We start from the raw sequence: 18,093 nt of genomic DNA, 5'->3' as shown, positions 1-18,093 counted from the left end.
ATAGCTTCAGAGAAAATCCGTGAGAGACTAAGGCTCCTCTGTACCCTGTGGAATGGTATTTTCTCAGGAGAGAAAAAGTAAACAAACCCCTAAACCCATAAATTGTATGATCCGTTCAGAGGGCATGGGGGCAACCTAACTCTGACTAAACAGACTGGAGGAAGTGAGCGGGGGTGGAAGGGGAACCTGAGATGGAAACAAAAACACTCTGTCCTAGAGGGGACAAAACCTCTGAGCAAAGAGTTTGCCCAACCAAGACTAACACTTTATCTGCTTTTGTCTATTATTTAATTGCTTAATCTTTTCCCAACTATTTTGTAAGCCTCCTCACAAACTATTCATCTATATCATGCTGTTATGTGTTGGTTTTAAGGAATTAAAGGCTTTTATAAGCTCAGCTCCACATAAATTATCATTGCAGACAGCCATTTGTCCAGAAAATGTACTGAGTAAAACTGTATAATTCCATTTAGTCTAACAGTACAAGATAAGAATTAACTGAAATATTAAGTAATGGGTAACCACTGTCCAACAATGTGTAAGGTTCCATTCTAGAATCACAAAACTATCAGAGAATCCTAGCTTTCACTTAAAACCAGTGCATGGTTGAGCATCATGGTTAGAATGACCAGGCCAGGACTTCCAAGACACTGTTCAATTGCCCACTCCATCACATGCATCCCCATGGATATGGGACATGTTACTTCATACATGTCTTCACCATGCAAAGGTTTGCAGATATATAGCCTGGTGTTGGGACTAGGTCACCTGCTACGCTGCCAACACCAACATCACCAAAGCAGCATGGCACTGAACCTGAGCCTTTGCTCTCTCCTGTCCATTAGCTGAAACCAGCTACCTTTACACTGCCTGACACAGATGTTCTCAAAGAAACAGCAGAGTTCTCGTCTCCCTCATGTATGAATGGTTTCCCCTTCCTGCCTCACACAGCCATGGAAACACAAATCCATTTCATGATCTTATGGCGCTGTGACACACTAGCAGGCTGCATGAACCAGCAGCAGGCTGTTAGATTAGAACAGCCCCCATCCATTCCTTTGTGAGCACAGGTGCATATTGCTTGCTGGGAGAAAATACCGATCCTGCTCTCCCCTCCTTGCCTTACAGCCAGTTGTGCTTCTGAAGGGAATGTTTGGGGAGATAGCCCTGACCACCTTCCTAGGGGGAATTCCTGGGGAGGGAGGGGTTGTCACCATTCTCCTTCCATCTTTCTTCCTCCAAATCCTAGCATAAAGGAGATGGGAATTTCTCACCACCTGATGCAGGTAGAACAGGCTGCAGTGCATCCAGATCAGCCTCTAACTGTATGTGATGCTATGACGCACGTGAAACCTTCAGGTTTTGCACCTCCTATTGTTTCCTGTCCACTCTTTCTATTCACTTGTCCCCACAGACACTGTTCACAGGCCTCCGCAGGTTCTAAAATAGTAATAAGTAGGTGGCAGGGGGTCGGGTGGGGTTGTTTTGTTTTTGAAATCAGAGTTGCCTCTTTCCTGTGCAGTAGATTTCACATGTATCCTGCCCAGCCTCACGAGAAGGGGTTAAAGTCTGGCAGGCAAAAGAGAAGAGAAACTGCCTCTGCCCCAGAGAAACTCTGAGCGCAAGAGTTTCCTTTCAGGGAAGAAGTACCTTATATGTGTTGCTAAAATTAAGCAATAAAAGAAAAAAGACCCTTTAACGAGAACATCACAGAGCTTCTAGGCTCTCTTGGGAAACTGAGGGAGGGAGGCAAGAGCAGCCCAGACATAAAAGGCTGTGCTTAATGACAACTGCACATTAGTCTACATACAGTATATATAGGATACCAAGGAAAATAATTGAGATTTCTCCTGCTGAGCGACTGTTACACATTCGCATAAATCTACGGGTCACGGGAAGTAAAGGAGCATAGAGATACAGCGACAAAGACTCATCTTATTAACATTAAAACCATGCTTGCCACTTTGAAAACTGAGTCTACTACAAAGTTACACAACTTTGCAAGACAAGTGTATTAACACAAAGTGGTTTATGTTACCTAATCTCCATTTTGTCAACTTCATCAACATCTTCAATATCAAAATGGGATTTCTTGTTGCAGCTACTGGGTCTTGTAACCTAATAAAAAGGAGAAAACTTTAATAAATTGATCTAAAAGCATTCCTATCTTACTTGTACAAAGCCCTGGAAGATCAGTCTTATACTATCAGCAGTAACTTCAGTCCTGATTCTGAAAACATTCATGTATGTGAATAAACACGTTAACTAAACAGATAGCTCACTGTACAAAAGTGGTGATTACACAATCATAACCAAGAGTAACTAGATACTCCACACTTTCTTTACAGAGAAATGATGTCTTTAATATTGAGTTTACATTGACAAAAGAAAAAAAAAAATCACAGAAAGGAATACCACTTTTATAATCCATCTAGGAAAATAAAAGGTCAATTAATAATTGAGTTTTAAATACAGCTGAACAACAGATGTCCTGAGGCACTCTGAAGAGTGGAAAACAAAACCAAATCACCTTTAAAAAAATTTTACAGTAGATTTAAGTAAAGGTGGGAAGTTCTGCCTGTCTTGATATCCTGGAAGTCAATTTATCATGCTCATATAAAATGCATCGAGGAGATCAATTACCCAAGAGATGCTAGCCTATGTTATGTATATCGGAATATGGAACCAGGTGCACAGTTCACCAACCATATTTGCAAGACGGATAAACGGCAAAGCCCAGGCAGAAAATAACAGGAAGACAGCTGTAAGTGTAGAGCATTAGCAAAAAAAGTTTTTGTACAAACATTTCTTAAAATTGGTTTTCTAGTGTGATTATAAAAAGACTTTGATGGCTGTATTTTTGCATAGTGCGTCAGAAACTTGAGAAAAAGGCTACCCCACCCAGCTGAAACCACAGCAGGAACTGATCAAATGCAAGTGTGTATGATGTGTGGGTTCAGCTCTTGGTTGCACACAGAAGCTGAACATTATTGTAGGTTTAAATAGGCTTGTGGCTTAATACTTCCCACTCACAAAAACTGGCTCTTATTGTAAACTTGACTTTTTGGTTTTATATTGTACATCAAATGAAGATGGTACAAACAAGGGAGGAAAAGACAGATAGAGCTGCACAAGTAGAGAGGAACCAGAAAAGAACTCAAAGCCTGTTTTGAGTGTGTATGTATGAGGCCTGCACCATTTTCAAGGTGATACATAAAAGCTAAAACGTAGTAGCAGCACTGGAGCCAAACCCTCTTGGGCTATAACTGAAACAAATGCTCCTGGCAAGCCCAAGAGTATGGAGGATTTAAATGCAGCCTACAACTTCAGCAGCTCAGCACCAATTTTCTCACCCTACTCTTGCAACTGTTTCCCCTGCGGCTTCAACAAATTATCCTACATAATTGCAAATGACATCTTCTACTACCATTGTGAAGCTAGTGGTGTAATTTTTAATAAGGAAGCAAACTTGTGTTTTATTGTTTGTAACATGAGTTGTTAAAAAAAGTTATAGCATAGGTGTTACTCATGGCACATGGCTTTTAAGTAAACAGTTTTCTGAAATTTTGCTGGAGTCTTCATGTACAAGGTCCTGTTCACCTGTACGACTGCTTAGTGTGCAGATTAATACAGCTCAAGAGTGATATTCTTAACAAGATAGTTGTATGAGGTCCATCCTTCCAAGGATGAAACCAGAGAGAAGGGAACTCCCAGTCCACAGTGCTGCCATGTACCATTTTACAATGAAGGGGCCACAACACTGCTGTATTGGTCCCTTTCTTTAGGCAAAGCTGGCAAGCCGTTTATCAGCTGCTCCGTTTTTGTCAGTGCACACAGGTTTACAAACAAGTCCCCAGCACTACCTTGTTCGGTTCCTGTAAGAGGGGCATTTTCCTGTAGCTGCATATAGAACTCCGAACTTGCACAGCACCCGGCAGCTGGAGTGGTAGCGAAAACGGCTCCTAACTGTCAGGTGCAAGTTTCGTTCACAGCAGCCTTTAAATAAGCCCTTAGATATCCCAAACCAATGCTGAGATATCTTCCATTCAGAAAATTAAATCTATGCGACTTTTTGGTTGCAGTAGGGGAAGCAGCCTTCCACTGCCTTTGACAGATGAGCTTCTTCCTCGGAGGCAATCGCTGTGCTAGCGGACTGCAGGAAAGCTGATGAAGCTGTTTGGAAGCAGTAAGTGACACTGCTGTCAACAGCCTGTATCTGTGCAGCTCCACAGGAATCAAAGCGCTCCGTTCGCGTGCACCAGCCACATCTCTGCCCGCGTCTCGTTAGCGAACGTGTTTCCCAGTCGTAGCAGTTCCACTGAACCTTGTTCCTTGGAGACATTTAGCCTGATATGTACTAACTACTCTCAAAATGACATAAATCTATGATGACTCTGTCTGCACTAAGGGTATGTTTATGTTTCAGAGTTCTGTCTGATTCAGACATTTCCCAAGCTCCGTTCTTACCCACCCAGAAAACATTTTGCTCTGAGTTAGCGGAACAACTGGGCCATGGGCTTGAGTTCAGGTTTTGCTTCTGCTGATACTCGTGTGCAACCCAGCTCTCAGCATAAAGGCAAGCTACTCAAGCTTCCAGTCCCCTCCACAACTCCAGCTGGAAGATGCTTTCTGTTTCTCTCCTTCCTCTCCCGATACGGCACCATCTGCCGAGTTTGGTGTTTAAATACCAAACGCTCACTGTTTCTGCAGCACACAGAAGGCTGAGGAATCAGACAGGTGAAGTTTCACGGTTTACAGGCTGAATTCCTGGTATAAATCTCATTAAAAAACTCTCACTGTCAGATGCCTCCAGAACTGCCTATGTTAAGAACAAGGAAGCCCATTTTAGTTTATTTATATATAGCATTGCTCTTGTGTCACTGCCAAAGGCTGCAGCTCTGGGTCAGGTCACAGACTGAAATCCCGAGCAGCCCTGAGCGAACACACAGACACCTCTGTGCCATGGGATCTGCCCCCACCAACCATGCCCATGCAGCACCCCCACAGAGTCTCAAAGAGTCAGGCAAGCAGGCATGAAAACTCTCTGCTAGCTAAAGTTAAGCCTGCGGTGAAGTTATACCCTGGGAAGAGATGTATTGGGTTACTAGAGGAAAGATTACCTTAGATAGCTATCTCAGCCAACCCTCAGGGCATCCAGCCCTTTGGGCAGTGGGGAAATACTCTTGCCAATGAAGAAATTGCTATATCTGCTCTTCAGATCCATGACATCAACAAGAGTACATATCTGCTGGTATGATTGATTTTATATTAGTTGGTACAACTGTCAGCTCCTGGGCAAAGATGGTGGTTTGTAGATGAAAGGGGAAGAGAGCAATAAGTCCCTTACTGGCACTGCCAACAGTGGTATTTGCACTTCAGATCTGCGCAGTGCAATGGTGACTGTTTGGCTCCTCTCTCCCCAGCTCTCCTTCCTGATGTGGCTGTCTGTGCCCCTGAGCTGATCTGAGAAACCACATCTCCATGTGCCACTCCTATGCCAGGAACAACTTCTAATATAAATGTGACCTGAATGACGTGAGACGTGTGGGCACAAAGGGCTTTTCAATGATTTGCCAACTGCATTGTACTACTCTGGCTTTTCATGAACTTCCTTATGCCAGATTGTCATTATACCGTTCTTGAGGTATCTATTGAAATAGAACAGTTAAGTGTAGTTGTGACTAAGAGGTTTACGAGAAAAAAAAAAAAAAAGATACACATAGTTTAGAAGACAGAATGAAAAGTTCCAAGAGGTATCCAAATGATAAACACATGCACATATATGTATGGACACACCACAATTACAGCTACTCTTGCCAGAAAGAACCAAAATGAGCACTTTCATGGAAGTTATACTTTGTCTCAACTGGACTTGTTGAAAATTCTCTGTAATAAGTAAAGCAGTAGAGGTTTCACTCACTTGGAGGAAAGGCACTGGTATTGCAGCAGACTGGTAGGCAGCCAGAGTATCCAGTTCAAATGTATTTTTTCTCTACAGTTTTCAGCATTCCTAGTAGAAAATCTTACTCTCATTGACTGGGAAAAACCGGGTGGAGCAGCTATAAAACCACCAGCTAAAAAATATAATTTTTTTTTTAAAATCCCATTTTTAAGTGGCTTTTTTCAAAACTCCTCTGGGGTGAGTCAGGATAGAGCGTAAAGCCTGCTGCTCACGAGTGCCCACGTTGAAGCTTTTCCTATATGGCACCTGAGCTGAAGCAACATACTGCTCCCTCAGCAAACAGTCTGATCCTGGGTACTTCTTTCCCCTGTACCATGCTCTGAACCAGTTTGCAAAGAAGACAGCTGGCGCAGCATGGAGCAGGATGCTGTGCCAAGTGCCAACTATGTACAGTATAGTATTTCAGCTTATCACCCATTCCTTTGAAATACCAACCTCAAAATAAAACACTTCATCAAAATGTGGATTGTTGGTCTTCTTTTTAACTTTTGTCTTTTTGGCTTCCGATCTGAATTAAGGAAAGAAATCGAAAGGTAAGAAACAATGTTAGCAGAAGTGTCATCTTAGAACAGAGCCACTGAGGAACAAATAGCCACCCAGTTGATTTATCTGATCAAACTGGAACGCCATGTGGCTCCAGCACAGCAGGCACACACAAGTCACACACACTCAAGAGATTCACTGCAAGCCTATTTCTCTAAAGTGGCAGTAATCACAGTTTATTATCCTCTCAAACACAACTCCTTGAACCCTGATTCTGTCACAGGCTTGATCCAGCAGAATGTTATATCCGTACATGGCAACTGGCAAGAATGGAGCTCTGAACAGCAACATTTGGGCGACGGCCTCAGTCTTGATGTGACTCAAAAACTCCTCATACCCTAAAAGCATAGGAGACAGGAAGACTGGCATTGCTATTTCTGTGTTTTATATTTTATAATCCTGGGCTGAGGAATCAATGAATGCTTTTCAGTGATGTTAAATCATAAAAAAAAAAAACTAGAATAATTTTCTCAGTATGAATTTTTTTATTGCTGTATTACCACCCTTTTCCCTGCAGTCCAAACAGCCCCTAGTTAATGTTACGTTGTTGAATTATCATGAGTAGCACCGGACAGAAATCTCTGAAATTTCTACTGCTCTGTAGCAACCAGAGTGGGCAAGAGGCCTGACACAGTTTGGCGCTGCCCACTCACCCTCCCCGGGCCGTGCCATCTGCCTGGGCCTGCCTGTCAGAACACCCACATCTGACTGCCCGGCACTGGGCACACAGGCCAGCCAGCAGCTGTTTGATGGCTTCCAAATGTTATGAACGTATGCTTGATTTGTTCTTGTTACCTACAAGTGAAGAGCCCTGTGTTGCCCCATGTCACACATCTTCCCCTACAGCTCTGCGGTAATAAGGCGGCGTAGATAAAACAGATGCAGATGGAGAGGCGCATCAGCCATGTGGAAAACTGACCTACTAATCATTTCATCCCAGAATCTATCTCTCATTTCTCACGCAGCAAAGCTGCTTAGATAGCTTGTAATTGCTTCTATGAACCGGGGAATTCTATGTCCTCTTTTACAGAGGTCAAGTAAAGTTGGGTCTCATTCTCAGTGCTGCTACAGGCTTCCTGCGTGATGGCAATGGGCCAGCCCACCAGTATAGTGTTTTCCCATATATAATAAAGGCCTAGAAACAGTTTTGGTCAGGAAGCCTGATGGCTCTCTAGGTACAAATCACACAATAAACAGCAGCACATTTATTGATGTTTTTATGCTCGGTACGGCATAAATGCAGCAGAATAAAGCAGCTTTCCTACTCTAAAAGGAGACACATTGAAAAATCCAGAGGAGAATACTGTACGGATTAAGAATATCCCACTATTCCGAGGAAGAGCTGAGAGATAAAAGAGACTAATCGCCTCCAGGACGTAGGGCAGATTGCCTGTTCCATCTCATCAGTCACACTTGTCAATCAGCTTCTTTACCGATAAGCCCATCTGGGAGGGGACTGGGATGCAGGATGTAGAACGAGAGGTGATTAAGGCAAGCACAATTATTGAGCAATTACAAAGCAGTGAATGGGAATAAGCTGCATGCTGCTGGCTGGAGATAGAGGTAAGCCTTCTCCCCACCAAAACCCAGCTAGGAATAGGATGCAGCTATGCTCTTTATTCTGAAGGGAAATAGGTTATCAGTTGTCACACATTACCCAGACTAGGGGGCAGAGGGAAGCAGATAAAGAAAGGTAAGTTGGGACACTCAAGGACACAAGGGTTAGTCAAAAAGTCTCCTTACAGTTTCAGTAATAGCCACCCAGTACCATCTGAAACAAGTTACAGACTTTAAAACATCAAAGCATACAACTCAATCACACAGCTCATTAATGGAGGTAAGGCACAACACACCTAGACAGAGACGAAGAACACAGACCAGTCTCAAAGACTCCTCTGCATGCAAGGTATTTGTCAAGAACGCACTTTATTTATAGTATTTTCAATAGATTGTTGTAAAACTTTATGAATAACCCATGCTACTAAATCTGATTCTTTGAGGTCACACAAAAGCTGTTTTGTTTCTAACATGGTACAGACATAGAAGATGACTGTCGATAAGCAGAAACAAAAACAGTGACATCCAACAGCATGGGAAATTCTTATCTTATAACAGGACAATTTAATTCCAAATTTTAAATGAGGAGTATTACATGCAGAATCTCATAACTAAAACCTCTTTCTGAATTTTTTCCATGCTATTATGTCCACCTCTATCAAATTACGAGACTGAAACACCTAGAGATTTTGAAATACACATTAATTTGTCACACCTTGAAAGTGAAAATACTCTAAATATTCACATAAAAATGTGCATACGTTGCAAGATGTTGATGTATTCAGCTTCCTCTTCTGCCCCTGCTCAAAATTAGGCAATGAATTTGCTCAAAAACTGGCCTCCAACTGTGAGGTGAGAATATGCACAAATTAAGCCTAACCACAAATTGCATACTTCAGGATATTCAAATTACTCAGACTGAAACAAGCCTCAATTGACTTACTCTAGTATAATTCAGTAGTTCATACATGCACTCATGAACACTTAATATATTCTAGTGGTGTCTAAATACTCCCATCTGTCCATCGGAGAATGTAGATTTCTAATAGACAAAGGAAACAGAAGCCACCCTTATGAAACGGAAGCTTTTGTTTGTGCAATACTTGCCTGGAGGGTCCTGCTAAGGTAACGGTGGCGTAGGGATCGCATTGCCCGTTCACAATGGGCAGCCCTTGGCATTCTAGAACTCTGGAAAAAAAGAAAACGCAGGCAAACAAATCAATGAAATGGGAAGAGACTGGAGTTTAAATAGAAGCAATGCATTTTCATCCCGCTCCCTTTTCACAATACTCGACACTAGGGAATTGAAATGTCACTAAGCACAAGCCTTTAATTTATACCTAATATTGAAAACACATTTTGGTCTTAAGTACTAACTTCAATGAGGTCAAAAATACTGTTAAATTAGAGAGAAACCTTGACTTGAAGGATTCTTATTTTGCAAGCACAACAACTTAAGTTTCATGAAATAAAAGTCTGCTGTCAAGATGGGAGCTGTCAGCACTTTAAAATTCTGTGACAACTTATTCACCAAAAAAAAAAAAGTGCCAGAATTTACTTCTGTAACAAAAGATTGAAAAAACAGAGACAGATCCCAGCAGTAGTCAAGCAATTTGTCAGAATCACATTCATGAAGGCCTCAGTGCTTTTGACAAAATTTGGCATGGACTTATTTGAAAACGTAGTTAACTACAGACCAGGAGACAGCATGAAACAGCCACCTTTCTCCATAAAATTTGTAAAGAGCAAAACTGAGGAAATGCATTCAGCAGTTCTGCACTGAAGAAGTAGAAGAGACGCTGGAGGGACAAAACGGAACAAACCTGGGTTTGGTGCAAGACATGGTGAGAAATCTGCACTTTCGCACTCTCATTTCAACATCTCTTTGGGAGGAAAAAAAAGAGGCAACACAACCCCCAGAACAGTGAAAAAATGTTTCATATTTCACAACTGAGGAGTACAGCATCAATTGGAAACAAATGCAGACAAGCCAGTTACCAGGACTCTCCCTGCTTCCAACAGGTAAGCCTGTTGGACTGATGTATTTAACCCAATTATAACTGGAAAATGTAGGTGAAGACAAGCTCAAACTCTTTGGGCAGGTGAAAAATCTTGCAGTGTGAAATATCTTGCACACTTCTGGGTGCTATAAAATCAGCAAGAAAAGTAATATCCATTTTACTGCTTCCAGTGACAGCAACTTTGATACAAAATAAAAAGAACAACAAACACGATAGAGAAAAATTCAGAAACAGATAGTGCTCCACAATTTTATACACAAAGCAAGTTATTTGATAACATATGATGTAGACTTCTAATACAGTTTAACTACAGACTTATTACTTATTCTGCATAAAGAGAGAAAAATTAATATTCTGTACCAATACAGGAACCATTTTTATAGCAGAGGATGCAGAGTATAGGTAGGTTCACAGAGCACACGAAGACTGATGATCAGACTAAGGGGTCACATGCAGGCAGCTAAAGAGATGCATTACATTCATAGCTGGATTTTCACGCCTATGATCCTGCAGAATAAAGGCTAAGTAATTGGCTTAATACAGACAGCCCCCAATAATACACTCACAAGCTTCTCATTTGCATAGCCTCTACATGCATGGAAAAGCATTTCTTTATTGAACTGGGTGAGTCTTCATTGCTGATTCAGTGCAAAAGAGATTTATGTCCTGTGTTTTGGATACTTAAGTGAAATCACAGATCAAAACCACAGAGAAAGTTGGGGAAAACTTGGATTGCATAGGCACTGGGCTGCTTTTATTTCTGGACTTCTATTATTTCACTACAAATTTACCTTCCATACAGACAGAATTTACAAGCCTCCCAGATGCCTCGTTTAACAGGTATCTGATATTGCAGAGTGCTGCCACATGAACAACAAAACTCAAGCCACAAATTCTATCCCAGCACCAGCTGGAAAGGCAAGGTGCAAGCTCCAGTAACCCTCAACATCAAGCAACACACAATATACACAATTTGATTGTCTAAATGCACACATCTAGTGCCATTTGAGACGACTTAACAGTTTCTTCCTCAATCCCTTGGTCTCCAGGAAGGCAGGAGGTATCCATGGAACATTTCTATTTAACAGCTCCATGCCTCTCAGGGGTCTCACAAACAGACTAGATCCCTGTTTTAAAGCAACCAAGTCCTACTACACATTCACTCAGCCCATCTTACAGATGTGCAGAATAGGCTTTTTTTGCATGCGTATTAATACAAGTATTAAAAATTGCAAGAAAAATGCTACTTCTTAAATGTGAACAGAAATAACACTTATGAGGAACTTCACATTGTAGCCTTCTGGCAGAGTAGCTAGCAGTGCAGGAAGAAAATCCCAAAAGTACCAGTACAAAGCCTTTAAGAGGCAGGTCCAGTTTGATTTTCTTATGAGTAAAGGACAGACCACTTTCCTTCTAGTGGTCTTTGCATTAGTATGACTACATTCACAGCAGAAACACTTTGCCAGTGAACTACAGCATGACTGCTGGTAATTCTTCCAGGACGGTAGATGTGGTTTGAACATATTCCTCTTTGAACAGAACAATTGTACATCAAGTGTCAGCAACACCCCCCTCCGCTTCCTTAAGGCATCCTGTAAGCCTCTTAAAATGAAATAGTAACTCAATGGTTTTATAGCAGTCAGCCAATTTTCTGCTGTTGATGAATGGCTCCCAAGCCAGCTCTCATCCATACAGGAAGAGTTATGTGAAATTAAACACAGAGAAAGCATGTTCAGATAGAGTATGATTCCTGTTTTAATATAAGTGGTTCTTTCAATAATATACAGACAATAGAAGGTGATCCCAGACAGCATCATCTACACGTGAGGAGATGCAGAGTTTATAAATCACTCCACAATAAAATCAGAGATTAATTTGAATGATCAAAAGTGTGAAGTTATCCACACAAGAAAATATGCACATCTTAACTATACACATATACAATGACAGGATCTATTCTAGTACTACCACATCAAATAATTTTTTCACATTTTTTTTTGTGGATAGCCCTCTGTCATTATCACATCAGCCATCAGCAACAGTTAAAAAGAAACAGTATCATTAGCTGGTCAAACACAGCAACGTAAATCATTGGGCACTTGCATATTGAATTGTGTGTGCTATACAAAACATACGGAGAAGAACAACAAGATGAATTTTAATCTCTCGTGGCTCTCCCAGGTTTGTATTCTCCAGCTCAGAAAACAGAAGTTATCCATTCATGAACAGCTTACAAAATCATGAATGGTATGAAGAACATTTCCTCACAAAATAAGAATTAGAGGGCACATAATGAAATTACCAGACAGCAGGTTTAAAATAAACAGAAGTAAGTACTTTTTACACACAATATGTAATAAAATAGCAAAATGTATTGCCATGAGATGTCATGGAAGCCAGAAGAACACATGGATTCAAATCAGGACTACACGAACGCATGAAGCGTAGGTCTGTAGGCAGCTATTAAAGCTTAATAGTCCAGAAACCTCCTTCAGCTCAGGAAAGCCCAAATTGCTGATCGGGAAGGGTGTAACACTAAAGCAATCATCCCATATTTGAAGTATCACTCACCAGCAAACATCAGAAACAGTACTAGGCTAGACTAGAGGGGCATTTAACATAGCAGGAGAGTTTTTATGTTCTCTGGGGAGAAAAGCAAAAACAAAACAAAAAACCACACCGAAATACACAGATGTTCTCATACAGTCGCGATGACTTAAGAGTAAGGCATTTCGTTATGTGCATTTGGAATACAAAAAGCAAAAGCAACCTTGAGAAAAACAAAATGTGCGAAAACAGGAAGCAGACCCCGACATAAATGATATCCCAAGCCTTTCAGGTAATTTAAAAGCAGTTATTGTTTAAGGATGTTGGAGAAAGAAGACAAAAGACTGAAGACTTAGAATTTTCAGGAAGGAAGGCTATGTCCGGAGAGAGGCTCATTCTGGTTCTTATATCTTACTGAGCACTGTGGGGAGAGACAATGAAATTCAACAAGGCACAGGTCTGGTTGACTCACTCTAGTATCCTCTCATTAGCTACAGGAAACTCAGATCCTAAAGCTGCTTTCATTACCGCCACTTCCTTCAGTCATGGGCAAGTTAGTAGGTAAGTTAACACTCCTCCCAACCTGGTACCAAAATAAGAGCTTTAATTGGCAAGCAGGAAAAGAGCTAGAGCAAGATGATAGCTACTCAGAGACACAAAAAAAATGGAGGCTCAGTTCTGCCACATGGATATCACATTATTAAGAGTGACAGTTCATATCTGTATTAGATGAAAAAACATATGGAAATAAATGTATAATAAAGGTACAATCTCAGGGAAGGGAGATGGAGGAGCCATGCTGGGAAGCAGTGAACAGAGCCAGTAGAAATGAAATGCCTTTGCTCTAATTATTTGTGGAATGAATGAACATATGCATCCTAGGATAATAAAAAAAAAAAAGCCTAAGCAATCAAGATTATTCAAGAATTACAAGTCAACTCATCAGGCCCTGGAGGAAGAACGTCTGCCCAACTGGTAGTTTCTGATCATGAGCTGCCTCAAGCCCAGCTGGGACAGGGTGAGCCATCCCTCCCAGTTAGCCCGGCTGGGCTGGGCTGGGCTAAGGCTAGTGCTGGGTCATATGGGAAAACTCTCAATGCAGCTGCCTCACTATATTTTGCTTGTGGTTTATAAAATTAACAGGTTTCAAGGAACTAGATATTTCAGTTTTCGATGTGGTTCATGACCAAACCTTCACAAGAGTAAATAAGCTATGGAAAATTCCCAGAGGGTAAAAAGAAAACCTGAAACCCAAACACACGGTGACCATGCCCTCTTGCCTTAAAATTACATGATTACAGAAGTTGAGAGGGAGGCAGATGGAGAAGGTTTTGAAAAAAGACAATATTTTTTCAACAAAAACTAAGTAGCTCACATCCTCACATCTGACGACTCAGGCATTCCCTCTGCCTTGGGGCTGCCAGCCAAGAGCTGGAGGCTGTAGTCTCTCAGAGAGCTCCTGCACAATCATACTCAAAACCAGGCTTAACACAGGCAAGCAACATCAGGATCATCCAAGCCTGTGGGTGTTCCACACCCCTTCCTTGGAATTGGAAAAATGATTTTAAAATTATAGGCCCTCTGATTAGGTCAGGATGCACATGTCGTCGGCGTCCTTGAGCACCAGAATGGACAACCAACACAAAAACGGACACTGAGAAGAGAAACCAGAAAGAACGTAGCTGTTCTTAAAACACAGAATCATATTTACTGTTTTTTCACACTAAATCACTTCCAGTATACCTAGTCAGGCTCAGTTCTTCCCTCAGTTTCAACCTAGCATAGGGAATAGCACACTGTTCCCTTCCTCTTTTCTCAAATCAGAATTGTTTTCTCACTGTGATTCCTCAACAGAAAATAAATACATCTCTTTTTCTACACAATCTTGCTTTCTATCACTGTACCTACTCCAGGTGTTTTAATTGCTTTCACATACATACTGGGTTCCTGGGATCAATCTTAATAGTTGGCAAGTTTACTGATGTATCATATCAACCTTCTGTTTCAAAGCAAGCCTCTACTTGCTCCACCTCTTTTTCATTACCTAACCTTGAGGTTGTGTCCCATCTCATATGCGTATTTTTTGGCTGTGTTTGGGTTCTTTTCTGTGTCATTTGAAAGGCAAGAGACCTCCTCCTCCTTGCTTGCTCTAGTGATCTACTGATTACTTGAACGCTCAGTACTTTGTGTGGTAAGCCTGACCAGACAGAGAAGAATCAAGTTAAAAGTAAACTTTGTGGCAGATTTGTCAGAACTGTCATCACAACAATGCATCTTTGGCTTATGCTAAGTACTTGTTTGGTAAGGTACATTCCCCAGCGCTGGGTATGCAAGTCCCTCTGGATCTCTCTTTTTTTGTCTACTACTGACTACAGGATCATCTTGTAACATATGTACTATCCCAAGTACATTGTCTAGCGGGAGTAACGGAGCACCTCTGAATACTCTCCCTTTGTGAATGGTGTTCTCAGGGCACATAAAACAGGCTATTAATCTTTTAACTTCATAACAGAGTACTCCAGTCTTTTTGTCTAGTCTGACAGTAAAGAAGTGGTGCTTCCCTTTTCCCTGCCACATTCAGTTCGTTCTTGAACATTCTTTTATTTCAGTACAGCCTTCCATCCATGATCCGAGCTCCTTACTCAGTCCCAGTGGTTTAAGAGGAACTTCAAGGTAATGCTGCACAACAGACTTCCTTGGCCAACCTCATATCTGTGCTGGCACGTGGTAGCTGCTCTGTGACCAGTGAACTGACTTCTGTCTTCCACTGCAAGCAGGAACTGTTCCCAGGCCTCCTTCTTATTCCCTCGGTCTGGCGTGTTTAGAGGGGCTCTTGTTCAGACGGGCTTCACCTGGATGGATCTGCATCCACCACTAGTTGGCACAAAGGCACAACGTCTAGCTCAGAAATCCCTCAAATTACAAATTTCTGGAGACCAGAAGAGTATATCACAGCACGCCTGCCCTCATAATTCTTCATCTCCTACTGAACATGCTCAAAGACAGCATCCTGGGTTTTGGTCTGACCAAATGTTGTATCAGAACTGCTGCTAGTGCACCTCCAGACAAACCTTGCACATCCTCGTCACTTCCACAAAATAACCTACTGGATTTTCATTCAGGACTTCACATAAACACGCAACCCTTTTTTGCCAAGAGGCTGACCAAGTGACATGTTTCTTCTGGAATAAAGCAAAAGTTTTCTAAATATACTTCAGTCCTGGTTTTAAATTACACTCTGTCTCCATCATCCAAAGTACTAAGATAATTATGTCCCAGTCTCCTCAAAGTTTCCTTATCAATCCATATTCTGCCTCTGCTTTACCCCTGTCCCCAGGGAATAAGGAAGCCTGCACTGCTGCATCCATGTATTGAGTCATGCCTTTGTCATCTGGATGAATATTTGAAGCCAAAGGATCATGCCTGCTTCAATTATGAGAACTCTAGGGAAAGACTATTTCAAAAGTACCTATTCCTTTACTTTTGGAAATGACCTACTTGTACCAAAACAAAATTTCCTACTATTCTTCACACCTGCATGTTTTTTGCTCTGTGAACAGATCAGTTTCCTCTGGAAGTGGTTCTGACATAGTGGGAATTGTCCACAGTGATGTGACCTTCATCTCATGTCCCTCTCAGGACACAAAATGTTCCAGCACTGTGTAGTGTTCAGTGATCACTGACCATGCTTGGCCGAATCAAGCAGCGAAAGGATGGAAAAATATCCAAGTGGATATTGCCATACTGAACTAAATACATCAATGCTTGTTTTATCATCATTTTTCAAGCCATTTCCCCACTACATTTTTTTCATCTCTCCAGGAAACCTGAAACCAGAGTCTTTATCAATCCTCAGCCACACTGCTGCTCTCCCATCTATCCTTCCACCTCTTTTTCTGCCCTTTCAAGAAAATCACTCTCCTTTAGGAACTCCAGCGGTATGCTGTCTTCTTTGGACGATACCCTCTTTTCCTCCTCTTTTTTTTGGTGAACAAACATGTTCTGGCTTACAAATGCTAAATTCCTTCACCATCCCCTTAACCTCCAAGAGAATTAATGTTTAACTGGAGCTGCTTTCCCCTTCACATGACAATTCATTTTGCCACAAACATCTGTGGCCCTAAATGAAACCCTGCCTCACTCAAACAAATGGCACAACTTTAACTGAGGCCAGCATTTCACTTGAGGCATATTCCCTTAAAATAAAAGGCTGTACAGCATGCCATGTGTTGCCTCTGAAATATCTCTATACAAGGTACATTACCCACTCAAAACCACCCCCATTTCAGCTTCTGAAATCTGGAGAGAGCTTTTGCAGATCAGAGGAATAGGCTGTGCAGGCAACTATTTTGATTTTTCTCTTCAAGATACCCTCCAAAGCCTCCACACCAAAAGCACAACAGAAACCTTGAAACTCTGAGATTACAGCTGCAATCCCACATAAATTCTGCCTTTTCTTCTACATTCCCAGCTGAGTTCAGAAGAGCTGCAGTCCAGCAAAACATTTAAACATGTTCCTAAACTTGTGTTGTCCTGAACAGATGCTCCTTCCTGAGCTGAACTACAGCAGTTTTTGCAGCCTCACACAGATCCAGATTAGCTTTTGGTCTTCACCAGAATGCTCTGTATGTGCCACATTTCTGTCACACACACACAGTTCTTGTTAACATAAAGCTATTAATGGTGATTTCCTTTGGATAGAGCAGAGGAAGAGGAACTGACTGTTAATGTTCGGCTTCGAGCAACAGTTTCTTCCCCAGGTATTTACTGAAGGTATTTTATAGCAAAACAGGAACAAATATTCATACAAACCCAACCAATAATATACAGAAAGCAAATGAAAGCTAATGATCACAACCTCTGCTTCCCCAATCTAAACCAAATAATATTAGAGATACTACACTAAAGCTACGGGCAATGCAAAAATGTTTTCAATAAATATAAGGAAGAAATACTGTCAATACATATGCATCCCTAAAACCACTATCACTTCAAATAAACTGCAAAAATTTTATCCTGTCAGTAGACATCTAAACATTTCTTAATGGTTTAAAAATCACATGGACTTTTTTCTGCTATTAATATGGGAGCTGTCCTTCCTGCTACAGTTCAAAACATCCAATTTGCTTCCCAATAACAGCTCTAGAAAGACTTTTAAAACCACACATTTAGAGAGCACCATCTGTACTCAGTTCTAAATAAAGAGAACAGACTAAAAAGTGGGCGTCAGCCATCCTGTTCTCACAGGACAAGGAGTTAATCCATTAGCAGTTAAGCCAGTTGATGAGTCAATTACAGAAGAGCTGCAAGCTTCCTGAAAGCCACTTCAGAAAAGTTTTACGTTAGGTTAATGTAAAAAAAGGTTAAATTATCTGTGACATTGCCCTGAGGCCTTGAACAAAGACACAAGCTTGCTGAAATTTTGAACCAAACTGATTTGGTGACTATTACTGGCAGTGACAT

The 18,093-nt window shown here is 41.4% G+C and overlaps 1 protein-coding gene across 1 annotated transcript in view; it reads right to left on the bottom strand.

Moving 5' to 3' along the window:
• RASA3 (RAS p21 protein activator 3) overlaps nt 1-18,093 on the bottom strand; it is a 131,382-nt gene that overhangs the window by 25,205 nt on the left and 88,084 nt on the right. The window contains exons 6-8 of the mRNA XM_080341798.1: nt 9,170-9,250; nt 6,398-6,470; nt 2,039-2,118 (exon numbers count right to left, since the gene is read on the bottom strand). Of these exons, the coding sequence (XP_080197924.1) occupies nt 2,039-2,118; nt 6,398-6,470; nt 9,170-9,250 (234 nt within the window). The remainder of the gene's footprint in view (nt 1-2,038; nt 2,119-6,397; nt 6,471-9,169; nt 9,251-18,093) is intronic.

The sequence above is a fragment of the Nesoenas mayeri genome (genome assembly GCF_963082525.1).
Source record: "Nesoenas mayeri genome assembly, chromosome: 1".
NCBI lineage: Eukaryota > Metazoa > Chordata > Aves > Columbiformes > Columbidae > Nesoenas > Nesoenas mayeri.
Note: the sequence above shows the minus strand (reverse complement) of the source record. Positions and strands in the feature narration are given on the sequence as shown.